General features: G+C 42.6%; 1 protein-coding gene across 4 annotated transcripts in view; it reads right to left on the bottom strand.

The window, feature by feature from the left end:
• Window positions 1-24,737, bottom strand: part of si:dkey-3d4.3 (uncharacterized) — a 166,408-nt gene that overhangs the window by 140,863 nt on the left and 808 nt on the right. For all 4 annotated transcript variants that reach the window (XR_009512271.1, XR_009512272.1, XR_009512273.1 and 1 more), the window contains exon 2: window positions 50-336. Coding sequence is in view for 1 of the 4 variants with exons in the window: in XM_059970331.1 (XP_059826314.1) it covers window positions 50-212 (163 nt within the window). In the remaining 3 variants the exon portion in view is untranslated. The remainder of the gene's footprint in view (window positions 1-49; window positions 337-24,737) is intronic.

Genomic DNA, 24,737 nt, shown 5'->3' with positions numbered 1-24,737 from the left:
GTACAAGGATAAGTGAAACTAAAAATCAAGTACATGCACAATATCTTACCAATGTTGTATCTCCAAAAATCCTTCAGACCACTTTGCCTTCGACCGCCGTAGAGATAAATATATCCCTTCCAGACACAACAACCGTGCTTGTACCGTTCCACAGGAGCTGTGTTTGTCTGAGAGAGAGGTCTCCATACAGGTTGGCCAAATCCCTTATACATGACGTTCCTGTCGCAGCCAGATTATTCACTTATAAATGTCCCAAGCTGAACAATGATGTTGACTTCCACAGTGCACCCAACATTTTTATCAGTTGGAATGTTTTGATGAGCACCACAGAATTATCTAGAAATAAAGAAGAAAGTTATTAATTTTTAACATCAGGTTTCATAAAACATCAAATAATTCACAGCCCTCAGTCTGAATGTCCTAAAGCATTCAGGACCAAAGTCAGAGCTGATGAATTTTGTACTTCTTGGTACGAAACAGACCTTTTTTTTCTAGAGCCAGTTAACGGTTTCTTAAACAAAGTTTAAAACATCAGTGTTAATACTAACAGATAAAGGGCACCTCTCAGAGAGAAGCCTTTTGAAAGGACCAAATCTCTTCACATCTGCCAGCCCTTCCCCACCACCAACCTTTTTCTTATTTATCTATAAACTTGCACCACTAATTTGACCAGAAAATGAGTCAAAGGAAAGCAGTTAGCTTATCTGACTAGCTTTCACATACAATGACCCATGCTTACTATATGAGGAGAGGTATGATCTTCAGATGCAGTATCAAAATTTATCTCAGATGGTAAAATCAAAAATTAGGAAAATTACTTGAAAGCAGAGGAAATCAATCATTTTAAGTATAGTGAAAAACAGAAAGATGTCACAGTCAAGTCAAATTAAATTTATTACCAATGTATGTATATATCACCATATACTGGCGACAACAATCTGGTAGAACATGTGAAGGAGAGGCCTACATACTACAAAGGACCTCAGTCTCCCTGGGAAGTAGAGGCCACTCTGGCCCTTTTTGTACACAGCCTGTGTGTTGGTGCTCCACTCAAGTCTGAAAATCCAGGTGCACCCCCAGGTACTTGTAGACCCTCAACACATCCACAGTAACAGGGAGCAATGCAGGCTTAGCAGCACCTCTGGCCATCACTCCTACTTTCTGGCCAAATAAATTAACAGTTTTACACCATAACATCCTGTACAAAAAGGTGAACCCTAATCCAGGTTTTTAAATACTTCATTCACAGAATGCATGAGGCACCGATAATGCCAACATTATAGCCCATCCCCACAGTCCCTGAAATGAGGGGGATCAGAATCAGCACATTTTGATGTTCTGTGGAAGCAGTACTTTGCAACATATAATCATCAAAAATTGTCAATCACAGAAAGTATACTTAATAAGTTCAATAATGCAAAAAGAGAATTAAAAAAAAACACACACACACACAAACTGCTGGAGGAACTCAGCATCTCTGGAAATGAATAAACAGCCAAGGTTTCAGGCCAAGGCCCTTCTTCAGAACTGAGAGGGAAGGGGAAAGATGCCAGAATAAAAAGATGGGAGCAGGGGAGAAGGAGGCTAGCTGGTAGATGATAGGTGGGTGGGAAAGGTAAATGGCTGGAGAGGAACAAATCTGATAGAAGAGAAGAATGGATCATTGGAGAAAGGGAGGGAGGAGGGGGCCCAGGAGGAGTCGATAGGCAGGTGAGGGAGGGGGGAATAGAGGAATAGGGGAGGGGAGAAATCGATATTTATGCCATCAGGTTAGAGGCTACGCAGATGGAATAAAAGGAATAACTCCTCCATCCAGAGTATGGCTTCATCTTGGCACAAGAGGAGGCCGTGGACTGACATGGTGGAACAGGAATGGGAATCAGAATTAAAACATTTGGTCACTGGGAAGATCCACTTGTGGCAGATGCAGCGAAGGTGCTTGATAAAGTGGTTGCCCAATTTACAACGTAGAGGAGGCTGCATCAGGAGCACCAAGCACAATAGATGACTCCAGCAGATTCACAGGTGAAGTTTGGCCTCACTTGGAAGGACTGTTCGAGGTGAGGAAGGTGTATGGGCAAGTGTAGTACTTAGGCTGCCTGCAGGGTTAAGTGTCAGGAAGGAATTTAGTGAGGAAGAGCAATTGGACAAGGGGATCATAAAGGGCATTATCCTTGTGGAAAGTGGGGGGGGGGGGGTGTAAGTAAAAAGATACATTTAGTGATAGAATCCTTTTGGAGATGGCAGAAGTTGTGCAGAATAATGGGGTAGTAGGTAAGGAAAAGAGGAACTCCATCACTGTTAAGGTGGCGAGAAGATGGGGTGAGCACGGATGTACAAGAAATGGAGAAGATGCAGGTAAGGGCAGCACCAATAGAGGGAGGGAGGGAATCTTGTTCTTTAAAAGAGGACGACATTCTGATGTCCTGGAACAGAAAGCCATATCCTGGAAACAGATGCAGTGGAGATGAAGAAATTGAGAAAAGGGAGTAGCATTTCTACAAGAGACAGGGTGGAAAGAGGTATCATTAAGGTAACCATGAGAATCAGCAGGTTCATAAAAGATGTTAGCTGACAGCTTGTCTCCAGCAATGGAGACACAGAGAAAGGAGAGGAAATTGTCAGAGGTGGACCAATTGAATTTAAGGGCAGGGTGGAAGTTAGAGGCAAAGTTGGTAAACTTGACAAGCTCAGCATGGGTGCATGAAGCAGCACCAATACATTGATGAGGTAGTGTTCATGGGTTCAATGTCCATTTAGAAGTCTGATGGAAAAGGGGAAGAAGGGTCAATCCCACTGTGGGTCTAAGATCACATTTAGGCCAGACCAGATCTGGAAATGGAAACTGCTTGTGAGTGACGTAGCTCTTGGTGACAATTTCATGATTACTGACCAACATACACACAAAATAATGGAGGATCTCAACAGGTCAGGCAGCATCAAGGGAGAGGAATTAACAGTTGATATTTTGGGCCGAGACTCTTCATGATGAAGGGTCTCGCTACAAAACTTGAACCATTACTGCCTGAACTGTTGAGTTCCTTCAGCATGTGTGCTGCTCTGGATCCCAGCACCTCGAGTGTTTACAATTACTGATACTACCTCCCAATTACAGATTTTATTAGCTGAATTTAAACTTCACAAATACCGTCATGAAACATTAACTCATTATTACTAAATGAACAGTCCAGGCTTTTGGATACTTGTCCTAAAACTTATCTAACATGCTACTGCACTCTCACTGGTTACACAAATAAGAAATGCAGAAATGAGAGAAATGCAGGCTTGTGGCCAATATCCCCACAGAGTCAGAGCAAGCTGGCAAGTTTAAGAGGTGAAATTGGGAAGCAATTCTACAAACAGATGGAGTAAAAGTCCAAACCTTAGTTCTGCACACGACAGTCAAAACTAGTTAAATCAATAATTTTATATATATGTTTTGTAAGATACACTTTACCCAAACTGGGATATGGGGAGAATTTCTAGTGTTGCGTCAGAATATGGTGCAAGAGGCTCAAATAAATAAACAAACAAACAAACAAAATCTACAGATGCTGGAAGTCCACAGTAACACACTCAAAATGCTGGAGGAGCCCAGCAGTCCTGACGAAGGGTCTCGGGCAAAAATGTTGACTCTTCATAGATGCTGCCTGACCTGCTGAGTTCCTCCGGCATCTTGTGCACAATATTTTGAAAAATTTAGACAATTTTTTCCTGTTCCCACATTTAGTGTCAACAAGAGATAAACATTCCAAATTTGAATGCACAATGACAACCAATTCAACTCTTGGGAGTGGTACTCAGGGTACTGTCAGCAACTAAACAGGGTTGAGTGTCTATTCATGCTCCAATCAGGAAGGACAGCTGTTACTGAGTGTCTATTCATGCTCCAATCAGGAAGGACAGCTGTTACTTTTAATTATTATGTTAACTGTTGCTTCTCAACAATAAACACAAAAATCTCGGCCAACACTTCATGCAGTTATTGCATGTTCAGTGTGCTTTTTGGACTAAAATCTTATCTTCTCTCCCTCTCAGGTGGCAGTAAAAGAAACCATGGCTTGACTCGGAACAAGGACAACTATCCCTCAGCGTCCTGGGTAGAAACACAGAAAATCTGCAGCACAATACAGGCCCTTCGACCCACAAAGCTGTGCCGAACATGTCCCCACCTTGGAACTACCTAGGCTTACCCATAGCCCTCTATTTTCCTAAGCTCCATGTACCTAGCCAGGAGTCTCTTAAAAGACCCTATCGTTTCCGCCTCCACCACTGCCGCCGGCAGCCCATTCCACACACTCACCACTCTCTGCGTAAAAAACTTACCCGTGACATCTCATCCGTACCTGCTTCCAGGCACCTTAAAACTATGCCTCCTCGTGCTAGCCATTTCAGCCCTGGGAAAAAGCCTCTCACTATCCAGATGATCAATGCCTCTCATTATCTTGTACACCTCTGTAAGGTCACCTCTCATGCTCCGTCACTCCAAAGAAAAAAGGCCGAGTTCACTCAACCTGTTCTCATAAGGCATGCTCCCCAATCCAGGCAACATCCTTGTAAATCTCCTCTGCACCTGTTCCATGGTTTCCACATCTTTCCTGTAGTGAGGTGACCAGAATTGAGCACAGTACACCAAATGGGGTCTGACCAGAGTCCTATACAGCTGCAACATTACCTCTTGGCTCTTACACTCAATCCTATGATTGATGAAGGCCAATGCACTGTATGCCTTCTTAACCACAGAGTCAACCTGCGTAGCAGCTTTGAATGTCCTATTGACTTGGACCCCAAGATCCCTCTGATCATCCACACTACCAAGAGTCTTGCCATTAGTATTATATCCTGCCATCATATTTGACCTACCAAAATGAAACAGCTCACACTTACCTGAGTTGAACTCCATCTGCCACTTCTCAGCCTATCAATGTCCTGTTGTAACCTCTGACAGCCCTCCACACTATCCACAACACCTCCAACCTTTGTGTCATCAGCAAATTTACTAACCCATCTCTCCACTTCCTCATCCAGGTCATTTATAAAAATGAGAAAGAGTAGGGGTCCCAGAACAGATCCCTGAGGCACTCCACTGGTCACTGGCCTCCATGCAGAATACAATCCATCTACAATCACTCTTTGACATCTGTGGGCAAACCAGTTCTGGATCCACAAAGCAATGTCTCCTTGGATCCCATGCCTCCTTACTTTCTCAATAAACCTTGCATGGGGTACCTTATCAAATGCCTTGCTGAAATCCATATACACTATACCTACCGGTCTACCATCATCAATGTGTTTAGTCACATCCTCAACAAATTCAATCAGGCTCGTAAGGCACAAACTTCCTTTGACAAAGCCATGCTTACTATTCCTAATCATATTATGCCACTTCAAATGTTCATAAATCCTGCCTCTCAAGATCTTCTCCATCAACTCACCCACCACTGAGGTAAGACTCACTGGTCTATAATTTCCTGGGCTATCTCTACTCCCTTTCTTGAAAAAAGGAACAACATCAACATCCTCCAGAACCTCTCCCGTTCTCACAGATGATGCAACGATCATTGCCAGAGGCTCAGCAATCTCCTCTCTCACTTCCCACAGTAGCCTGGGGTACACCTCATCTGGTCATGGTGACTTATCCAACTTGATGCTTTCTGAAAGTTCCAGCACATCCTCTTCCTTAATATCTACATGCTCACACTTTTCAATCCACTGTGTCATCCCTACAATCGCCAAGATCCTTTTCCATAGCAAATACTGAAGCAATTTATTAAGTACCTCTGCCATCTCCTCTGGTTCCATGCACATTTTTCCATTGTCACACTGGATTGGTCCTATTCTCTCATGTCCGATCCTCTCGCTCTTCATTCACATACTTGTAAAACACTTTGAGGTTTTCCTTAATCCTGTCTGCCAAGGCCCCTTTTAGCTCCCATAATTTCATTCTTAAGCTCTTTCCTGCTAGCCTTATAATCTTCTAGATCTCTATCATTACCTAGTTTTTTTGAACCTTTCCTAAGCTCTTCTTTTCTTCTTGACTAGATTTACAACAGCCTTTATACACCACAGTTCCTGTATCCTACCATACTTTCTGTCTCATTGGAACATACCTATGCAGAACTCCACGCAAATATCCCCTGAACCTTTGCCACATTTCTTCCATACTTTTCCCTGAGAACATCTGCTTCCAAGTTCCTGCCTGATAGCCTCATATTTCTCCTTACTCCAATTAAATGTTTCCCTAACTTGTCTGTTCCTATCCCTCTCCAATGCTATGGTAAATGAGATAGAATTGTGATCACTATCTCCAAAATGCTCTTCCACTGAGAGATCTGACACCTGACCAGGTTCATTCCCCAATACCAGATCAAGTTCAACCTCTCCTCTTGTAGGCTTATCTACATATTGTGTCAAGAAACCTTCCTGAACACACCTAACAAACTCCACCCCATCTAAACCCCTTGCTCTAGGGAGATGCCGATCGACATTTGGGAAATTAAATTCCCCACCGCAATAACGCTGTTATTATGTACGCCTTTCCAGAATATTTTTTAATATTCATTTTTATTTAGAGATTCAGCACTGCCTAATTACACCCATGTGACTAATTAGCTTGCACACGCTTGGAATGTGGGAGGAGGCGGAAGAAACTCAAGCGGTTACAAGGAGAATGTCCAAACCTCATACAGATAGTGGTGGGTCTCTTAATAATAAATAAAAATCAGCAGAACACATTGTCTGAGCACTGTTACATTGCTGAGGACAAATTAGCTGTCATATTTATGTCATCACATTGATTAGTTGTACAAGTGTCACTATGGACATGCTGTTCCACCTCTCCAGACTGGTATATTTCTCTTGGGGACAAGGCACTAGAGCAGTTTCACTCTTTCCATCATTTCAAAAACCAGTTCCAAAACCTCAGTACAGCAGAAATGACGGATAATTGAAGAGGGAGTACTTTAATACCAAAACAGAAAATCCTGCACCGATCATTTTGTTCGACCTGCAGAAACAGCTTGAACCATTAATCACCAGATGAGATGCATCCCCCGTCAAATGGCTAAGACTGTGATAATTTGTAATTGCCAACTATGTTTTCTTGCTGCAGTTATTAATCAAAGCAGATTAATACCTTACATCAATTTCCTGGAGGAACTCAGTGGATCAAGTGACTTCAATGTTAGGGGTGGAGGGCGGAGACATTTCCAGATTATGGGTCAAAACCCTCCATTAGGACATCCATACCAGTCCTGATACAGGGTTTTGACTGACTTTACACTTCCTATATTAGGACATCCATACCAGTCCTGATACAGGGTTTTGACTGACTTTACACTTCCTATATTAGGACATCCATACCAGTCCTGATACAGGGTTTTGACTGACTTTACACTTCCTATATTAGGACATCCATACCAGTCCTGATATAGGGTTTTGACTGACTTTACACTTCCTATATTAGGACATCCATACCAGTCCTGATACAGGGTTTTGACTGACTTTACACTTCCTATATAAGGACATCCATACCAGTCCTGATACAGGGTTTTGACTGACTTTACACATCCTCCATTAAGACATCCATACCAGTCCTGATACAGGGTTTTGACCTGAATCTCTGGCATTTCTTTTCCATCCACAAGTTGTTGCATGCTGACTCAGTTCCTGTTTGTTGCTTCACATTCCAGCACCCGCAGTCTCTGGTGCCTCCTCTCAACACTACATATTCTACAAGCAAGCTATTTTGAGCATCGTGGCACTGGGGATTATTTTTCTCAAACCACTCTCAGCATTGGATTTGCCAGTCTGTGTAGATTAACAGCATTCACATCTGCAATGTTTTACACATGTGCTATGGCACAGTCCTCACCGTGTGACACAGAAGCCACGTTTAGATGGACAGACTTTGGATTGATTTCAAGCCTGCCAATTCGCTTCTCTGCTTTATTCCTGTGTAACGTTGGAAAGTTAAGGCAACATTCTGACTATTTCATTAAAGTCTGCGGTGATGAACAAATGATTGGAAAACCTGTCGCCAATCCTTTCCAACTGCCAAATACCCAACCATTCATGTCTTGTCTTTCATGTTCTAGAACTCAGCAACTTCAAATACCAGTGTTCCAGCCTTTCATTCTCAATGCACAGCAGTTATGTTGTCAGAATAGTAATTCAGAAGCCTGGAAATATGATTAAATCAGATGTCCTAGGGCAAGGAAATTGAATTTAGTCAATTAAGTACATCCGAGATAAAAATAGCTGATGCCACTAATGTTGACCTAAAAAGTTCAAAGTTCAAAGTATATTTATTAACAATGTATGTATACATCATAGAACTTTGAGATTTATCTCCTTACAGGCAGCCACAAAACAAAGAAACCCAAGAGACCATCAAATACCCAAAGCGCAGAGAGAAAAAAGAACACAAATCATGCAAACAATAAAAGCAAGCGACAGCATTCAGCATGAAAGTGATTCCACAGACATGAAGCCCGGAGTAGATGGAGTAGGCCCACAACCTCAGTTCATCACACAGCAGAGCAAAATGTCGTGCAGCTCACAGACATGAAGCCAGAGCAGGCCCATAGCCTCAGTCTCACGGCAGCGAGCAAAACCAACACGACCCACACCTCTGGTTCCAACACCCTGCCTTTTCAATCCATCTGGCCCAGCGTTTAAAATCGTCCAAACATTGGGTTCAATAATGGCCAGAAAGGAGGGAAATTAATCGTTATCCTGCCAGTACCAGTACTGTGACTGACTTGTAACCGCTCTCTGAAAAGGTCCAGGAAGTCACACGGACACTGAAGGTGCAAGGCTCTTCAACTCTGTCTTCTAAAGGGCAAATGGAGAGGAGAGGGTCAGCTTAAAATTCCTTGCATTAACGTATCAGAGGAGCAGTCCTTGGCCCAGCATATAACAGTCATCACAAAGAAGGCACGATAGTGCCCCACACACAAAATGCTGGTGGAACGCAGCAGGCCAGGCAGCATCTATAGGAAGAAGTACAGTCGACATTTCAGGCCAAGACCCTTAAAGTAGGAGGGGGAGGGGGAAATGCAAAATGATAGAAGACCGGAGGGGGTGGGGTGAAGCTAAGAGCTGGAAAGGTAATTGGCAAATGGGATACAGAGCTAGAGAAGAGAAAGGATCTTGAGACAGGAGGCCTCAGGAGAAAGAAAGGGGGACAGAAGCACCAGAAGAAGATGGAGAACAGGCAGAGTGATGGGCAGAGAGAGAGAACAAAAAGCGGGGGGGAAATAAATAAATCAGGAATGGGGTAAGAAGGGAAGGAGGAGCATTAATGGAAGTTAGAGAAGTCAATGTTCATGACATCAGGTTGGAGGCTACCCAGCCGGTATATAAGGTGTTGTTCCTCCAACCTGAGTGTGATTTCATCCTGACAGTAGAGGAGGCCATGGATAGACATATGCCAATGGGAATGGGACGTGGAATTAAAATGTGTGGCCACTGGGAGATCCTGCTTTCTCTGGCAGATAGAGTGTAGGTGTTCAGCAAAACAGTCTCCCAGTCTGTGTCGGGTCTCACCAATATATAAAAGGCTGCACCGGGAGCACTGGACACAGTGCCTCTAGTGTCTTAGAAGTTTGCATTAATTTGGTTTATTACTAAAACTTTTGACAAACTTCACGAGATGCACAGTGGGGTGACTGGTTGCATCACAGCCTGGTGCCCAGGAATGGAAAAGGGTACAGAAAGTGGTGGATACAGCCCAGTCCATCACAGGCAAAGCCCTCCCCACCACTGAGCACATTTACATGGAGTGCTGCCACAAGAAAGCTACATCCAAAGCCCCCCAACATGCTCTCTTCTTGCCATTGTGAATGGGCAGGAGGTACAGGGGCTTTAGGTCTCATTCGTCCAGGTTCAGGAACAGATGTTACCTACAACCGTCAGGCTCTAAAACAGAATGGATAAATTCACTCACCACTACTCTTAACTGAATCCATGACCTACAGACTCACTTTCAAAGATTTTATTTACAACTCGGGTTCTCAATATTATTTTTATTAAGACCCTATAAGACGCAGGAGCGGAATTAGGCCATTCAGCCCATCATGTCTGCTCTGGCTTTTCATCATGGCTGCTCCATTTCCCTCTCAACCCCATTCTCCTGCCTCCTCCCCATAATCATTCACGCCCTGACTAATCAAGAACCTACCAACCTCCACCTTAAATACACCCTACGACCTGATCGGCAAAGCCACCTGTGGCAACAAATTCCACAGATTCACCACTCTCTGGCTGAAGGAACTCATCCTCATTTCTGTTGTAAATGGAACAGGCTCTATTGTGAGCCTGTGTCTTCTGGTCTTAGACTCTCCCACCACAGGAAACATCTCCACATCCACTCTATCCAGGCTTTTCAATATTCAATAGGTGTCAATGTGATTCCCTCTCATTCTGCTAAATCACATCCTTGCTTTTATATTGTAGTCCTTTTGAAATGAACGGAAATATTGCATTTGCTTTCCTCACCACCAACTCAACCTGCAAATTAGCCTTCAGGGAATCCTGCAGAAGAACTCCCAAATCCCTTTGCACCTCATATTTTTGAATTCTTTTCCCATGTAGAAAATAGTCTATGATTTTATTCCTTCTACCAATCTGCATGACTATACACTTCTCAACACTATATTCCATCTGCTGCTTCTTCGCCCTTTCTTCTCATCTGTCCAAGTCCTGCTGAAGCCCCTCTACTTCCTCAAAACTACCGACCCCTCCTTCTATCTTCGTATCATCCTCAAACGTGGCCACAAAGCTATCAATTCAGCAGCATTTTCCAGCTGTCTGATGTCTACTCTCACCTCTCTTTACACATCTAAAAAAACTTTTTGATATCCTTTTTGAAATTATTGACTAGCTTTCCATCATATTTTATCTCCCCCCCACCCCCCACCGTAACTTTCTCGGTTGCCTTCTGTTGATTTTCAAGTTTCCTAATCCTCTAACTTCCCACTAATGTTTGCTCTATGCTATGCCTTCTCTTTTGCTTTTACGTTGGCTTCAACTTCACTCGTCAGCCACGATTGCATCATCCTGCCTTTAGAATACTTCTTTTTCTTTGCGATGGATCTATCTTGCAACTTCTGAATTGCTTCCAGATACTCCAGGCGTTGCTGCTCTGCCATCATCCCTGCTAGTGTCCCCTTCCAATCAACTTCGGCCAGCACCTCTCTTATGTCTTTGTATTTATTTGTATGTTCTGTCATCTTTTGCATACTTGTTTGGAAAATTCCATTGTATTTCATTTTTTACTGTGAATCCCTGCACAAGAGATGAATCTCAAAGTAGTATATGGTAGCACACATGTACCCTGATAATAATTTTGAATTTATAATGATAAGGAGGATGCATCTGCATCACCATCCCATGGAAACAAAGAACCAAAGATGAGAAGAGCATGTATTGTGTCTGTGTTGCCTTTGATGTAGCCAGTCAATTAATCCAGGGGTTCCCAACCTGGGGTCCATGGACCCCTTGCTTAATGGTATTGGTCCATGACATTAAAAAATTTGGGAACCTCTGAATTAATCCTGTTCCCATGTTCTTTCCATATTGCTTTGTTTCCGTTTCCTCAATGAGGTGTTTATCTCTCTGGAACACTGCTATTTTCAGATAACACATGGAAAATCACAACTGCCTGTGCAAAGGAAACATCGTCTCCGTATTGTCTGCCAATCACTATAAATCTATGCCACAGTGACCATTTTGTTTGCCAATGGAAACAGTTCCTTTTTTTTTTGAAAAAACGTTGTCAAAATTTGATATTCAATCTCATTTGAGGTTTCCTTGTTCCAAGGAGCCTAATCCGTTTCTCTAATCTTAGAACTTTTCAATACAAGTATCATTATTTAATTCTGTTCTGCAGTGACAGCAACACCTATGTTGGGCTTTGAGCAGAATACTCCTTTAGAACAGAACTGATTTGTTCAGTGTCCACAGTTATTGTGGGATTCCCCATTACTGAACAATTGAGTAACTTCATTCCACCCACTGTGCCAGCTAAGAGGCCATTTCAATTTCACTTCCCGACCACTAAAGGACATGTCTATCCACAGCTTCTTCCTCTGACAAGTTGAGACTAAGTACAAATTAGAGCAATTTGAAGAGACTCGAAGTCTCTAGTCTTGTTCGAATTCTCAACCCTCTGGCAAATGTTCCCCTTCCATTTTCTTTCATCTTCTTCTCACCTCCTGATCCAATTGGCTGCCATCACCCCGTCTTTTCCCTCCCCTCCCCACCCACTCCCTCTATACATCACCCACTCGCTCTTCCTGCCAATTTTTACTCCCCTCCTCCCTCCCTTTATTCCATCGTTCTCCCTGGTTGTGGAGTCCATCATCTTTAACCCTCTGTCACTTCCACCCATTACCACCCAGCTTCTGACACAATTCTCCACCTCTCCCCTCCCTCAACTGCCTATCACCCCGTCACCTGGATCCACCAGCCAGCTCTTGCTCCACCCCTTCCTTCTTCAGGCTGATTTGTGCGTAAAGGCTAGGCCGTAGGCCTGATTTTCACTTCAACACAGGCTCTATGCCATAGCGAGCATGCGTTGGTGTGCGCCAAAATAGTAGTTGGCAGTGGGGTGTCTATGCCACTGTGTTGAGTTTGTTTGTGAGAGACCTGGACGACGAAATGCAACTCAAACATTTTCGCATGTCGGCAGGTAGATTTGACAATTTGGTTCATCTATTTTGCATCGGTGCACAGACATGGCGGAGAAGAAGCAACCGGAAATGTGCATGAGGAAATGCGATGCTACCAAGTGGACAGTTGTTGCGATCTTTTTTGGGGAGGTGCACGTCACCCTACGGCGTAGGGTGCACGGTACCTCTAGCATAGATGCAATGCACAAGTATAAATCAGGCTTAAGTTGTCACAGTTTGTTATTTTATACTAACTAGCTTCCCTTTTTCCAGTCCAGATGGTGGCTCTCAGTTCCCAATATCAACTGTTCATTCCCCTCCATAGATTCTGTCTGTCTCATTGAGTTTCTCCAGCACTCTGCATGTGGCCTGGATCTCATGCACTGTCTGGAGAATGTTGTCAGCTCGCCCCACTATTTTTGAAAATTTGTGAACCCTCTGTTTAACTCATTCACATTTCTCTCTCCTCCATTCAATAACCCAGCAGTATCAACTATTGTGAATTGACTCCTACAGCCCATCTCACCCATGCTAGCAATATATTTATCAAAGCTAACCCCATTTGCCTGCATTTAAGTTCAAAGTTCAAAATAAATTTATTATCAAAGTACATATATGTCATCGTATACAAACCTGAGATTATCTCATATCCCTCTGAGCTTTTCCTATCCACGTGCCTGTCCAACTGCTATTTAAATGTTGCTTTTCTACCGGCATCAACCACTTCCTCTGGCAGTTTGCTCCTACACATCACCCGCTGTATGAAGATGTTTTCCCCTCCCCCGGTACCAGTTAAATCTTCCCCTTTTCACCTTAAATCCATACCCCCATTTTACATTCCCTTTCCCTGGGAAAACGACTTTATATGCTCAACATTCAACCTTGATATGCTCCACATGAATGGAAACACATCTATTAGGTCACCTCCCCCTTTCGGTCTCCAGCATTCCAAGAATAAAGTCAAGTGGACCCAACCTCTCCGTATACGTCAGGCCCTCCAGACCCAACAATAATCTCATAAATCCCCTTGGCACTTGATACAGGTTAATGACATCTTGGTCAAGCAATCCTTCGATTTTGAAAAACTCTTTCATTCCCCCCACACCCCCAGCCCCCAAAACCCATCCATCCATAGCCTTGCACCGCCTATGGTCTCTGTACTCTCACAGTTCTGGCCTTTGAACATCTCTGATCAGCTGTCCATGGCCTTGGGACAGTTCATTGCGACAGACAGCTGTGCAGGCCAAAATCATTGGGTATATCTAAAGCAGAGGTTGATAGGCTGATTAATAAATGTTACAGGGAGAAGGCAGGAGAGTGGGATTATAAATCAGCCATGATAGAATGGCAGAGCAGACTCACTGGGCTGACTGGTCTAATTCTACTCCTGCCTTATGGTCTAGAATTTCCTTTCTGAAAAACTATGTGAGCACAGCTTCAAACAAATGGGGTAGAATATCTGAGATTCCAACCATTTTGAATACAAACTAGGGTAAGATTAATCTCATTCCCAGTCATTACTGCAGGAGAAGCAATGTGCAAGAAAATTCAGAGCGACTCTGAGGCTTTATAATGCACCAATCAAACCACATGGAGTATTGTGAGCAATCTTGGGCCCCTTATTTAAGAAAGGATGCATTGCCCTGGGAAAGGGTCCAGCGAAGGTTCAAGAGAATGACCTTGGGAATGAAAGGGGTAACACATGGGGCACATGGGGAGTGTTTGATGGCTCTGAGCCCACACTGGAGATGAGAAGAAAGAGAGGATTTCACTGAAGCCTATCAAATGTTGAAAGCCCTAGATAGAGTGGATGTGAAGAGGACGTTTCCTGTAGTGGGGGAGTCTAGGATCAGCGCCTTGGAATACAGAACATCCTTTTAGAATAGGGATGAGGAGGAATTTCTTTAACCAGAGGGTGTTCAATCTGTGGAATTCATTGCCACTGAGGGCTGTGGAGGGAAGTCACTGGGTATATTTAAAGCAGATGCTGATAGGATACAGGGAGAAGGCAGGAGAGTTTGGTAAAAAGGGTTGATAAATCAGCCATGATAGAACGGAGGAGCAGACTCGATGGGCTGAATAGCCCAGTCCTTTGCCTACATCTTATGGATGCACATCATGTGCTGTTTGTGCTGAAATACTGATTTAGCCAATATGAACATTTTGTGATACATTTGCTTCCATCTTTTCAAGCTTAAGTTGTAATATCAGATAAAATGTAATCAAACACTTCCATACCAGGAACTACTAAAATAAAGTTGTTTGCAACCAGTTACTACATGGTTTTATTGTAGAATGTGGCAATCGTATGTGGTAGCTCTGAAGTCCTCTTGGGTCACTCCATGAAATCACGTGGGAAGAGTATCATTCTTCAAGGTCTTACAAGAGGATCCAGTAACAACACATGCACAATGCTGGAGGACACTGCCTGGCCCGCTGGCTTCCTCCAGCTTCCTGTATGCACTGCTCATCATAGGGGACTCCATCCTGGTAAGAAAATTCACAGGGAACAAAATACAGCTGTCAGAGCCATGTTTCCCCTTTCTAATACACAGTTCTTCCTCTGTTCGACTGGAACTCGCCAACCTGTCTTCCAAATGTTTTTTCACCAGCACAAACTGCCGGGGAGAAGCAACTGCGCTGACAATGCACTCTCTGTCCATCTGTCATAGAGCAGAAATACAGCCTGACTGTCACAGTGACCAAGCCTCGAAAAGTTCCCAATCAGCTGCAAAGTGATGTAGGGTTATGAATAACCACAGTAAATACTGTCTTGTTGTTTACTGGTGACAGTTCACTTGCCCTGCCACTACACATAAAATATTTAATTTTCTGTAGCAGTTTACTGTACATATTGACTGCACATTTGGAGGGTAGGGAAGAGGAGGAACACAGACTCTCAGTGGCCATTTTATTAGGTGCACCCATACACTTGCTTGTTAATACAAATATCTAATCAATCACGTGGCAGCAACTCAATACACAAGAGCATGCAGACAAGGTCAAGGTGTTCAGTTGTCGTTCAGACAAAACGTCAGAATGGGGAAGACATGTAGTCTAAGTGACTTTGATTGTGGAATGATTGTTGTTGCCAGATGGGGAAACTGCTGATCTCCTGGGATTTTCACACACAACGGTCTCGAGAGTTCACAGAGAATGGTGCGAGAAAAAAAAACATCCAGGGAGCCACAGTTCTGGGGTGAAAACGCCTCATTAATGAGAGGTCGGAGACTGGTTCACGCTGACAGGAAGGCGATGGAAACTCAAATAGCCACACGTTACCACAGTGGTGCACAGAAGAGCATCTCTGGACACACAACACATCGAACCTTGGAGCAGATGGGCTACAGCGGCAGAAGATCACACCGGGTTTCACTCCCGTACCTAATAAAATAAATGGCCACTGAGTGCAAACAGAAACGAAGATTGTTTCTGCTCGTCAGCATAAAGAAATGGATATTATATGGTGCATCTTGCACCCTGTTGGAGCACCAACCACTCTTACCATGGGGAGACCATACCCATGATCACATCAACAGTGATGGGAGAGCCAAACATGAGGAACATGTACCTATCTGTTTGTGTAATATAATCTCATGTGGCTCTGACAACTATTAACAGGAACAACCAGAAGACAAACAGCAACCCCCAAACCGTTCAATGATATTGTGTACAGAACAATGATAAAGGAAGTTGGAAGCACCTGCCAGCCAGATGCAGGAAATAATAATGATTCCACCGCAGAACGAGATGACTATCCTTGAAGGTTTAATAAAGATATTTAAGTGAGAAAGGGCCAATTGAAATATTGACAATTACAATTCTACACTGTTGATGGCTCCTGGTATAACTCAGCATCAGCAACTGTGCCCATAAGGTTGGTTAAAGTCACAAGGAGAAAAGACCATCAAGGTATATTTAGACCTGACCCATTTTTCTCACCAAAACAGTCAAAAACCAGGAGCCATTGATATAAATTGTGTTGAGATGAAACATCTTCACTTGGAGGATTTTAATATAGAAAGCTGCTGTTTGCAGTGAAATACTGATTTAGTCAATATGAACATTTTGTGATACATTTATCTCTAAATAAGTGTAACCAAACACTTCCACACAAGGAACAACTAATATGAAGTTGTTTGCGACCAGTTACTGCATGGTTTTATTGTAGTATGTGGCAACTGTGTGTTGTTTGCACTGAAACTCTGGTTTAACCAAAATGAACATTTTGTAATCACTCCCCCAGGGAGCGTTTTACCTGAGAGTGTTAAAGAGGCGGAACCCTACAACACATTTCAAAAGTATTTCTATGAATCCTATATGAGATGTTAGGAGATGAGACTTGTCTCCTAATGAACAGAGATCTGAGGTACTGTAGGTACTGCTTAAAAGTTGGCTTACTTACTGCCTGTTACGCCTGCTGGCATTTCGGGCAGCAATAAAGCTCCTCCATCTCTCTCTGTCCTGAATAAAAAGATAGTTACAGAAACAGCAATGTTGTTAGCCCCAAGCTGAACCCGTGGACCTGTCTCAGTCTGACCTCTACCCTTTGAATTGTTTGTCATGGGTGACCCTACCAAGATCCAACGCATAAAGGCCTGACTCCAGCCAGCATCACTCTCTGGGTCATTGAGGCATGCAAGCCTCCAAATTACCTCAAGATTGTGGACCTCTTGGAGGTGAAAGTTGGATAATGCTAGCTAATTTTTTTTGAAAGGCACATAGGTGAAATGGCCTTCTCCACATCATGAATTTGTTCTATATATATTTAAAAAAATCACTTGTGGCATTGGTATGAGGAGTCGTTAATCTATTTTCATGAAAATCAAATCTCCAGATGCTTCAAATGTACTACAAAACAGAAAATACTAAAGGTGCTCAGCAGGTCAAGCAGTATCAGTGGGAAGAGAAAAAGATTTAACATTTTAGGTGGAAGACCGTTAACCAGACCTGGGAAAGACAGAACATTGGTTATTTTCTTTACAGAGGTGCGGGGGAAAGGACAGGAAGGTAAATTGAAAATCTGTGACATGGTGAGGATAGAATTAACCCTTTCGTCTAAAAAGTCAGAACTGCAGATGTTGGATATACAAAATTTCAAAACATGTAAGAAACACTGAGAAGATTAGGCAGCATATGTTCAAAGTAAATTTATAATCAAAGTACATTTATGTCTCAATGAAAAACTACACACAAAGACTGACAAACAACCAATGTGCTAAAGACGACAAATTGTGCAAATACCAAAAAAAAACTACAAAAGCAAACAAATTCTGAGAACACGAGGTCCTTGAAAGTGGTGTCACAGGTAGAAAAGGTCACAAAGCATTTGGCACACTGGCCTTCATAAATCAATGTAACTGGAGACTTCTAGCCAAGATGGTGCCTACACGCAACATTTCTTCAGTCGACATCTTCCATATAGATCATGAAACCATATATTTCACTTCTTTTGTGTCTTTTACATTTTCTTTTCATCTTGAATGTGCTGGAGCCTGCACTTTGCTGTTTGCAGACTGTTTTGGCGTCTCAGCGCTCTGCAGCTAAGAGGATTCCTGGAGGCAAAGGCTGGATGTGCAAATCTTGTGGTGACCAGTTAACATTTCCATTGCTCGCCAATTAAAGCAAAGAGGAAGATTGAAATATTGAGCCGAATGCAAAAAGGTAAGCGCTGGCTACCTGCCTTTTTATTGCTGGTGAGATCGTTCTGCTATGGAGACTGCCTTTTCATTGCTTGGAAGAGGGGAAGATAAATAATAAAAAAACTAAAAAATAAATTGCTCTGCTACGATGAGGGGAGACTGGCTTTAGATCTCTGGTGAGATCACTCTGATACAGAGAGAGAGGAAGGCTGGCCACTGTGCCCAGAGAATGTTACACAGCTTTTCTCCATTTTGGATACGGACTTGGACTATAGACTTTTTTTCCCCCCAGACTTGTAGTTTATTATATTTTGTGTTTTTCACCCAATCTTTCTCACTTTTTGTGTGTGGGGGAGGGGGATTTGGGGGTCAATGTGCCCATTCCATTTTTGTTCATTTTTTTTGTGTGGGGAGGAGGGATTTGGGGGTTGATGATCGTGATGCTGTTGTTTTCTTTCTTGATTTCATGGCTATCTGGAAGAGGAATTTCAGAGTTGTATACTTTGGTAACGAACCTTTAAAGCTTAACAAATACAAGAGTTGAGGTACTCTGTTGAAAATAACAAGACCTTGAGGCCTAATTTGGAGCATTACATGAAATTTTAGTCACCTACCTACAGGAATGATGTAACTAATATTGAAAGAGTACAGAGAAAATTTGGAAGGATAATACAGGACTGGAGGACTTGAGTTTTGGGAAAAGTTGAATAGAACATAGAACAAAGAAATTTACAGCAAATTACAGGCCCTTTGGCCCACAATATTGTGCCAACTATGTAACCTACTCTAGAGACTGCCTAGAATTTCCCTAGCACATAGCACTCTATTTTGCAAAGCACCATTTAAAAGACCCTATTGTATCCGCTTCCACCACAGCTGCCAGCAGTGCATTCCACGCACCCACCACTCTCTGTGTGAGAAACTTACCCCTAACCTAAGTTGGCTGGTATCTATTTCCAAGCACCTTAAAACTATGCCCCCTCGTGTTAGCTATTTCAGCCTTGGGAAAAAGCCTCTGGCTACCCACACAATCAATGCCTCTCATCATCTTACATACCTCTATCAGGTCATCTCTCATCCTCCATTGCTCCAAAGAGAAAAGGCCAAGTACACTCAACCTATTCTCATAAGGTACACTCTCCAATTCAGGCAACATCCCTGTAAATCTCCTCTGCACTCTCGCTATATCTATAGTCAGAAGTAGTGAGGTGACCAGAACTGAACACAGTACTCCACGTGGGGTCAGACCAGGGTCTTATATAGCTGTAACATTACATCACAGCTCTTGAACTCAATTCCATGGTTAATAATACTGACAACCTGCGCAGCAGTTTTGAGTGTCCTATCGACAAAGACATCAAGATCTCTCAGATCCTTCACACTGCCAAGAGTCTTACCATTTATATTATATTCTGCCTTCAAATTGGACCTACCAAAATGAACCCCTTCATACCCATCTGGCAGATGGACTTCCACTTCTCAGCCTAGTTCTGCATCCTATTGATCTCCAACCCTCCAGTCTATTCACAACACCCCTAACCTTTGTGTCATCAGCAAACTTACTAACCCATCCTTCTACTTACTCATCCAGGTCATTTATATATAAAAAAATATAACAAAGAGGAGGGGTCCCAGAACCCACCCCTGCAGAACACCACTGGTCACCAACCTCCATGTAGAATACGAACCATCTATAACTACTCTTTGCCTTCTGTGGGCAAGCCAATTCTAGATCCACAAAGCAAAGCCTCCTTGGATCCCATGCCTCCTTACTTTCTGAAGGAGCCTTGCATGGGGTACCTTATCAAATGCCTTACTGAAATCCATATATTGTACACCACATCCACTGCTCTACTTTCATCAATGTGTTGTGTTACATCCATGTTACATGGTGAGACGGCATCTAGAATATTGTGTCCAGTTTTAGTCTCCTTACCACAAAAAAGATATGGTTGCTATGGAGGAATGGGATAGTAGGTTTGCTGAATGGGCATACATTGATCTGTTTTCCAAGTTTAAAAGCTCATTGTAGCTTCCAAACTTTCTACAGAACTTGAAAACGTGGACACAAGGTAATGTTTCACTGGTTGAGGGCCCTGGAATGAGGAATCATTGTCATGACTTCATTCACTGCAACACAGAAAACTGAGGGGAGATTTGATAGAGGAATTCAAAATTATTAGGGGTATAGATAAGGTAAATGCAAGCAGGCTTTTTGCACTGAGGTTGGGTGAGACTACAACTAGAGGTCATGGGTTAAGGGTGAAAGGTGAAATATTTAAGGAGAATATGAGGGGGAAATTGTTCACTCAGAGGGTGGTGAGCTCCCAGTGCAAGTGGTGGATGTGGATTTGATTTTAACATTTCAGAGAAATTTGGGTAGGTACATAGATAAGAGGAGCATAGAAGGCTATGGTCCTGGTGTTGGTCAATAGGACTAGGCAGATTAATGGCAACCGGGAGATCCCGTCTGTTGTGGTGGACGGAGTGTTAAATAAGGGACTTGAACATACATACATACACACAGTAATTGATTGGTTTATTTATTTTTCTCTTCTGTATTACATACTGCATTGTATGCTGCTGCTAAGTTAACAAATTTCACCTTCCAGGTGAGGCAACACTTCACTTGTGAGTCTGTTGGGGTCACCTATTGCATCCGGTGCTCCCGGTGCAGCCTCCTCTACATTGGCGAGACCCGACACAGATTGGGGTATCGCTTCGTTAAGCACTTCCACTCCGTCCACCACAACAGACAGGATCTCCCGGTTGCCACTCACTTCAACTCCCCTTCATATTCCCATTTGGATATGTCCATACATGGCCTCCTCTACTGCCATGAGGAGGCCAAACTTATGTTGGGGGAGCAACACCTCGTATACCTTCTGGGTAGCCTCCAGCCCCTTGGTATGAACATCGAATTCCCCAACTTCTGGTAATTCCCTCCCTCTCCCTTCCACCATCCCACTTTTATTCTGCTTCCTCTTCTAGCTGCCTATCACCTCTCTCATGATTCTGCCTTCTTCTACTACCCATAGTGCTTTCTCCTTACATTCCTTCTTCACCTCTCCAGCCTATCCCCTCCCTGCTTCCCCTCCCCCACCCCTTGATCTTTCCTCTGATTGGTTTTCCACCTGGCACCTTCTGACGAAGGGTCTCGGCCCGAAACGTTGACTGCTCCTTTCAACGGATGCTGCCCAACCTGCTGAGTTCATCCAGCTTGTTTGTACGTCTTGATTTGACCACAGCATCTGCAGTGTATTTTGTGTTTACAGACTTTATCTTGTCATTATTCCCTAAACAATACAGTATAACAACTATTTACATAGCATTTACATTGTATTAGGTATTATAAATAATCTAGAGATGGTTTAAAGTATACGGAAGGATGTGGATAGGTTACCACAGATTGGGATTTAAAAATACTGTAAGTTCCCTCTCCAGCACTTGTTGTTTGAGCATGTACAGACTTTTTTTCTTGTCATTATTCCCTAAACAATACACTATAACAAATATTTACATAGCATTTACTTTGTATTAGGTATTATAAGTAAGTCGGAATAGGTACATCCGGTATTATTTAGCGTCAGTTAGTCAAACGTTTGTCTTAGTATATAGTATATATTTTACCTTTCTATGCATATAAAACACTTAAGAAACGTATGTATTTCAATAATTAAACCACTGCGTTGCTTAATAATAATTATAGCTTTCATCGGGGTAGGGCCTTTCACATGCTCCGTTATTCTCACTTTATCCTTTAAAATTGTTCCGATCGTTGACCGACTGTAGCCTAACGCTTTTCCAATGACTGATGGTGTTTCACCTCTTTCCGATTGCTTTATTATTTCCACTTTATTTTCAATCGTGATCATTTTCTGTCAATGGAACAGAAAGACTGCAGGCAGTGGGTCCCGAGCTCTGCCGGGTCCAAAAGTCCACCCGCACTGAGACAGGTTAAATAAGGTCCAGAGCTCCACTAGGTCCTAAAGTCCACCGCACTGACAGGTTAAATAAGGGACATGAGCATACATACATACAGTAATTGATTTGTTTATTTATTTTTCTCTTCTATATTATGTATTGCATTGTATGCTGCTGCTAAGTTAACAAATTTCACGACACATACCAGTGATAATAAACCTGATTCCAGTTAACAAGGAGTCAATTCTAAATCAGTATCTTCCAACTAAACTGCTGGGGGAGAAAAATCAGTGGGCTGAGCAGAATCTGTGGTGGGAAAGGAACTGTTCATTCATGATTCAAGAAAGTTTAATGTCATTTCCAGAACACAAGTATAAAGGAGAATGAAATAATTCTTACTCTGGATCCCACAGAGCACACAAAAAAACACACACACTAAATGTAAAAATACAACAAAAAAAGCCACAACAAAAACAAATACATAGGGCAGTTTATATACACAGACTGATTATATATCCATGAAGTGACGCTAGGCACAAGAGTATCTGTACACAATGCGACTGACAGGAGATCTTTAAGTAGTTTTGGTTGGGGGTTGTGGAAGGGAGTAATTTTTGCATTGAGTTGCTGCCACATGATTGGCTAATTAGATAATTGCATTAGCAAGTATAATAAAGTGGCCACTGAGTGTTTGATTCTATTGAAAAGTACTGACTGCTGTTCTAACAAATCAAAGACCTCCCCCTCAGAAAATTTAGTAGAAACCGCCTAAGAATCTCTTGAATCTGAAACACTGGCTGTTTCTTTCCACATATGCTGGCTGACCTGCTGTAAGTTTCCAGCATTTTCTGTTTTTAATTCCAGATTTCCAATGTCTGCAGAATTCCTCCACATTTGTAAACTATCGTACCTAATCAATGTCCTCCTTTTCAATAAGTAGATAGAAAAATAGGAAGTGTGCTACCTTTTTGAAAGCCAGTTGTTTTGACAACATACACCACAATTTCTGTTCAAGTTCAAAAGTTTAAATTTCAAAATAAATTTATCAAAGTACATTCTTGTCAACCCTGCGATTCATTCTCTTGTGGGCTTTCATTGTAAAACAAAGAAACACAATGGAATCAATGAAAAACTACACAAAAAGACTGACAACCAATGTGAAAAAGACAACAAATTGAGCAAATTCCAAAAACAAATAATAATAATGATAAATAAATAAGAAAAAGTATCATGCAGATGTTTCTGCAAGAAAAAAAAAGAATACAAGTTGCAGAGTGCTTGAAAGTGAGTCCATAGATTGTGGAATCACTTTAAAGTTAAGGTGACAATAGACAGTAGGTGTAGGAGTAGGCCATTCGGCCCTTCGAGTCAGCACCACCATTCACTGTGATCATGGCTGATCATCCACAATCAGTACCCCGTTCCTGCCTTCTCCCCATATCCCTTGACTCCGCTATCTTTAAGAGCTCTATCTAACTCTTTCTTGAAAGCATCCAGAGAATTGGCCTCCACTGCCTTCTGAGGCAGAGCATTCCATAGATCCACAACTCTCTAGGTGAAAAAGTTTTTCCTGAACTCCATTCTAAATGGCCTATCCCTTATTCTTAAACTGTGACCTCTGGTTCTGGACTCCCCCAATATCAGGAACATGTTTCCTGCCTCTAGCATGTCCAATCCCTTAATAATCTTGTATGTTTCTATTGGAACATATAGAGAAGTTCTTCACACTGGTTCAGGACGTGATGGTTGAAGGGTTGTAACCATTCCTGAATCGGATGGTGGGGGACCCAAGGCTTCTATACCCCTTTCCTGATGACACAATGAGATGACAGCATGATCTGGATAAGTGGGAGTTCTTGATCTATGCATGCTTAATAGTTAGGGAGAGAGCCTTTTTCTGTGATTGACTGGGTTGAATCTACCACTTTTGTACGATTTCCCGCTCTTAGGCATCAGGAAGAAGACTAACCAGTGCCTCATAGCACAGTGGAATTTTTACGTAGAAGAGCCACTGCATAAACATTTAATAGATAGATAGGTGTGGATGAGTCACGATGACATAAAATATGACATAAAGGAATGGGCTTGCCTTGGATAATACCCTCTCTTTCCCTAGAGCCAAAACGTCCTGTCACACTACCTTAAATGTTACAATTAAGCCCTTTAAAAAAACATGGTAGTCCTTGAAAGTAAATTTGAATTGGCACAGAATGCCTGTCATGGAAAGAGTTCCTCATGCAAAACGTGACTGGACTTGTTCAGTCTCTGACACAACCAACAAAGTTCAGTAGGGCCACTCACACTCATGCCTGAGCTTGATACCTCTCCGTATTTCCCACCCAAGACGTCACCGTGAAACAAAACTGTATCCGTGATGTAACCCCCTCACTAACTCTGTGATCTCTTCGCTCTACAACCCATGTTGCCCCAATTCTACTCTCCGCATCCCCTGAACTGAAAGGTGGCTTCAGCTGCTGAGCGCGCAAACCGCCAAAGC

This window comes from Hypanus sabinus, chromosome 5 (assembly GCF_030144855.1).
Source record: "Hypanus sabinus isolate sHypSab1 chromosome 5, sHypSab1.hap1, whole genome shotgun sequence".
Classification (NCBI taxonomy): Eukaryota; Metazoa; Chordata; class Chondrichthyes; order Myliobatiformes; family Dasyatidae; genus Hypanus; species Hypanus sabinus.
The sequence above is the reverse complement of the archived record's forward strand: the minus strand, read 5'-3'. Positions and strand labels throughout refer to the sequence as shown.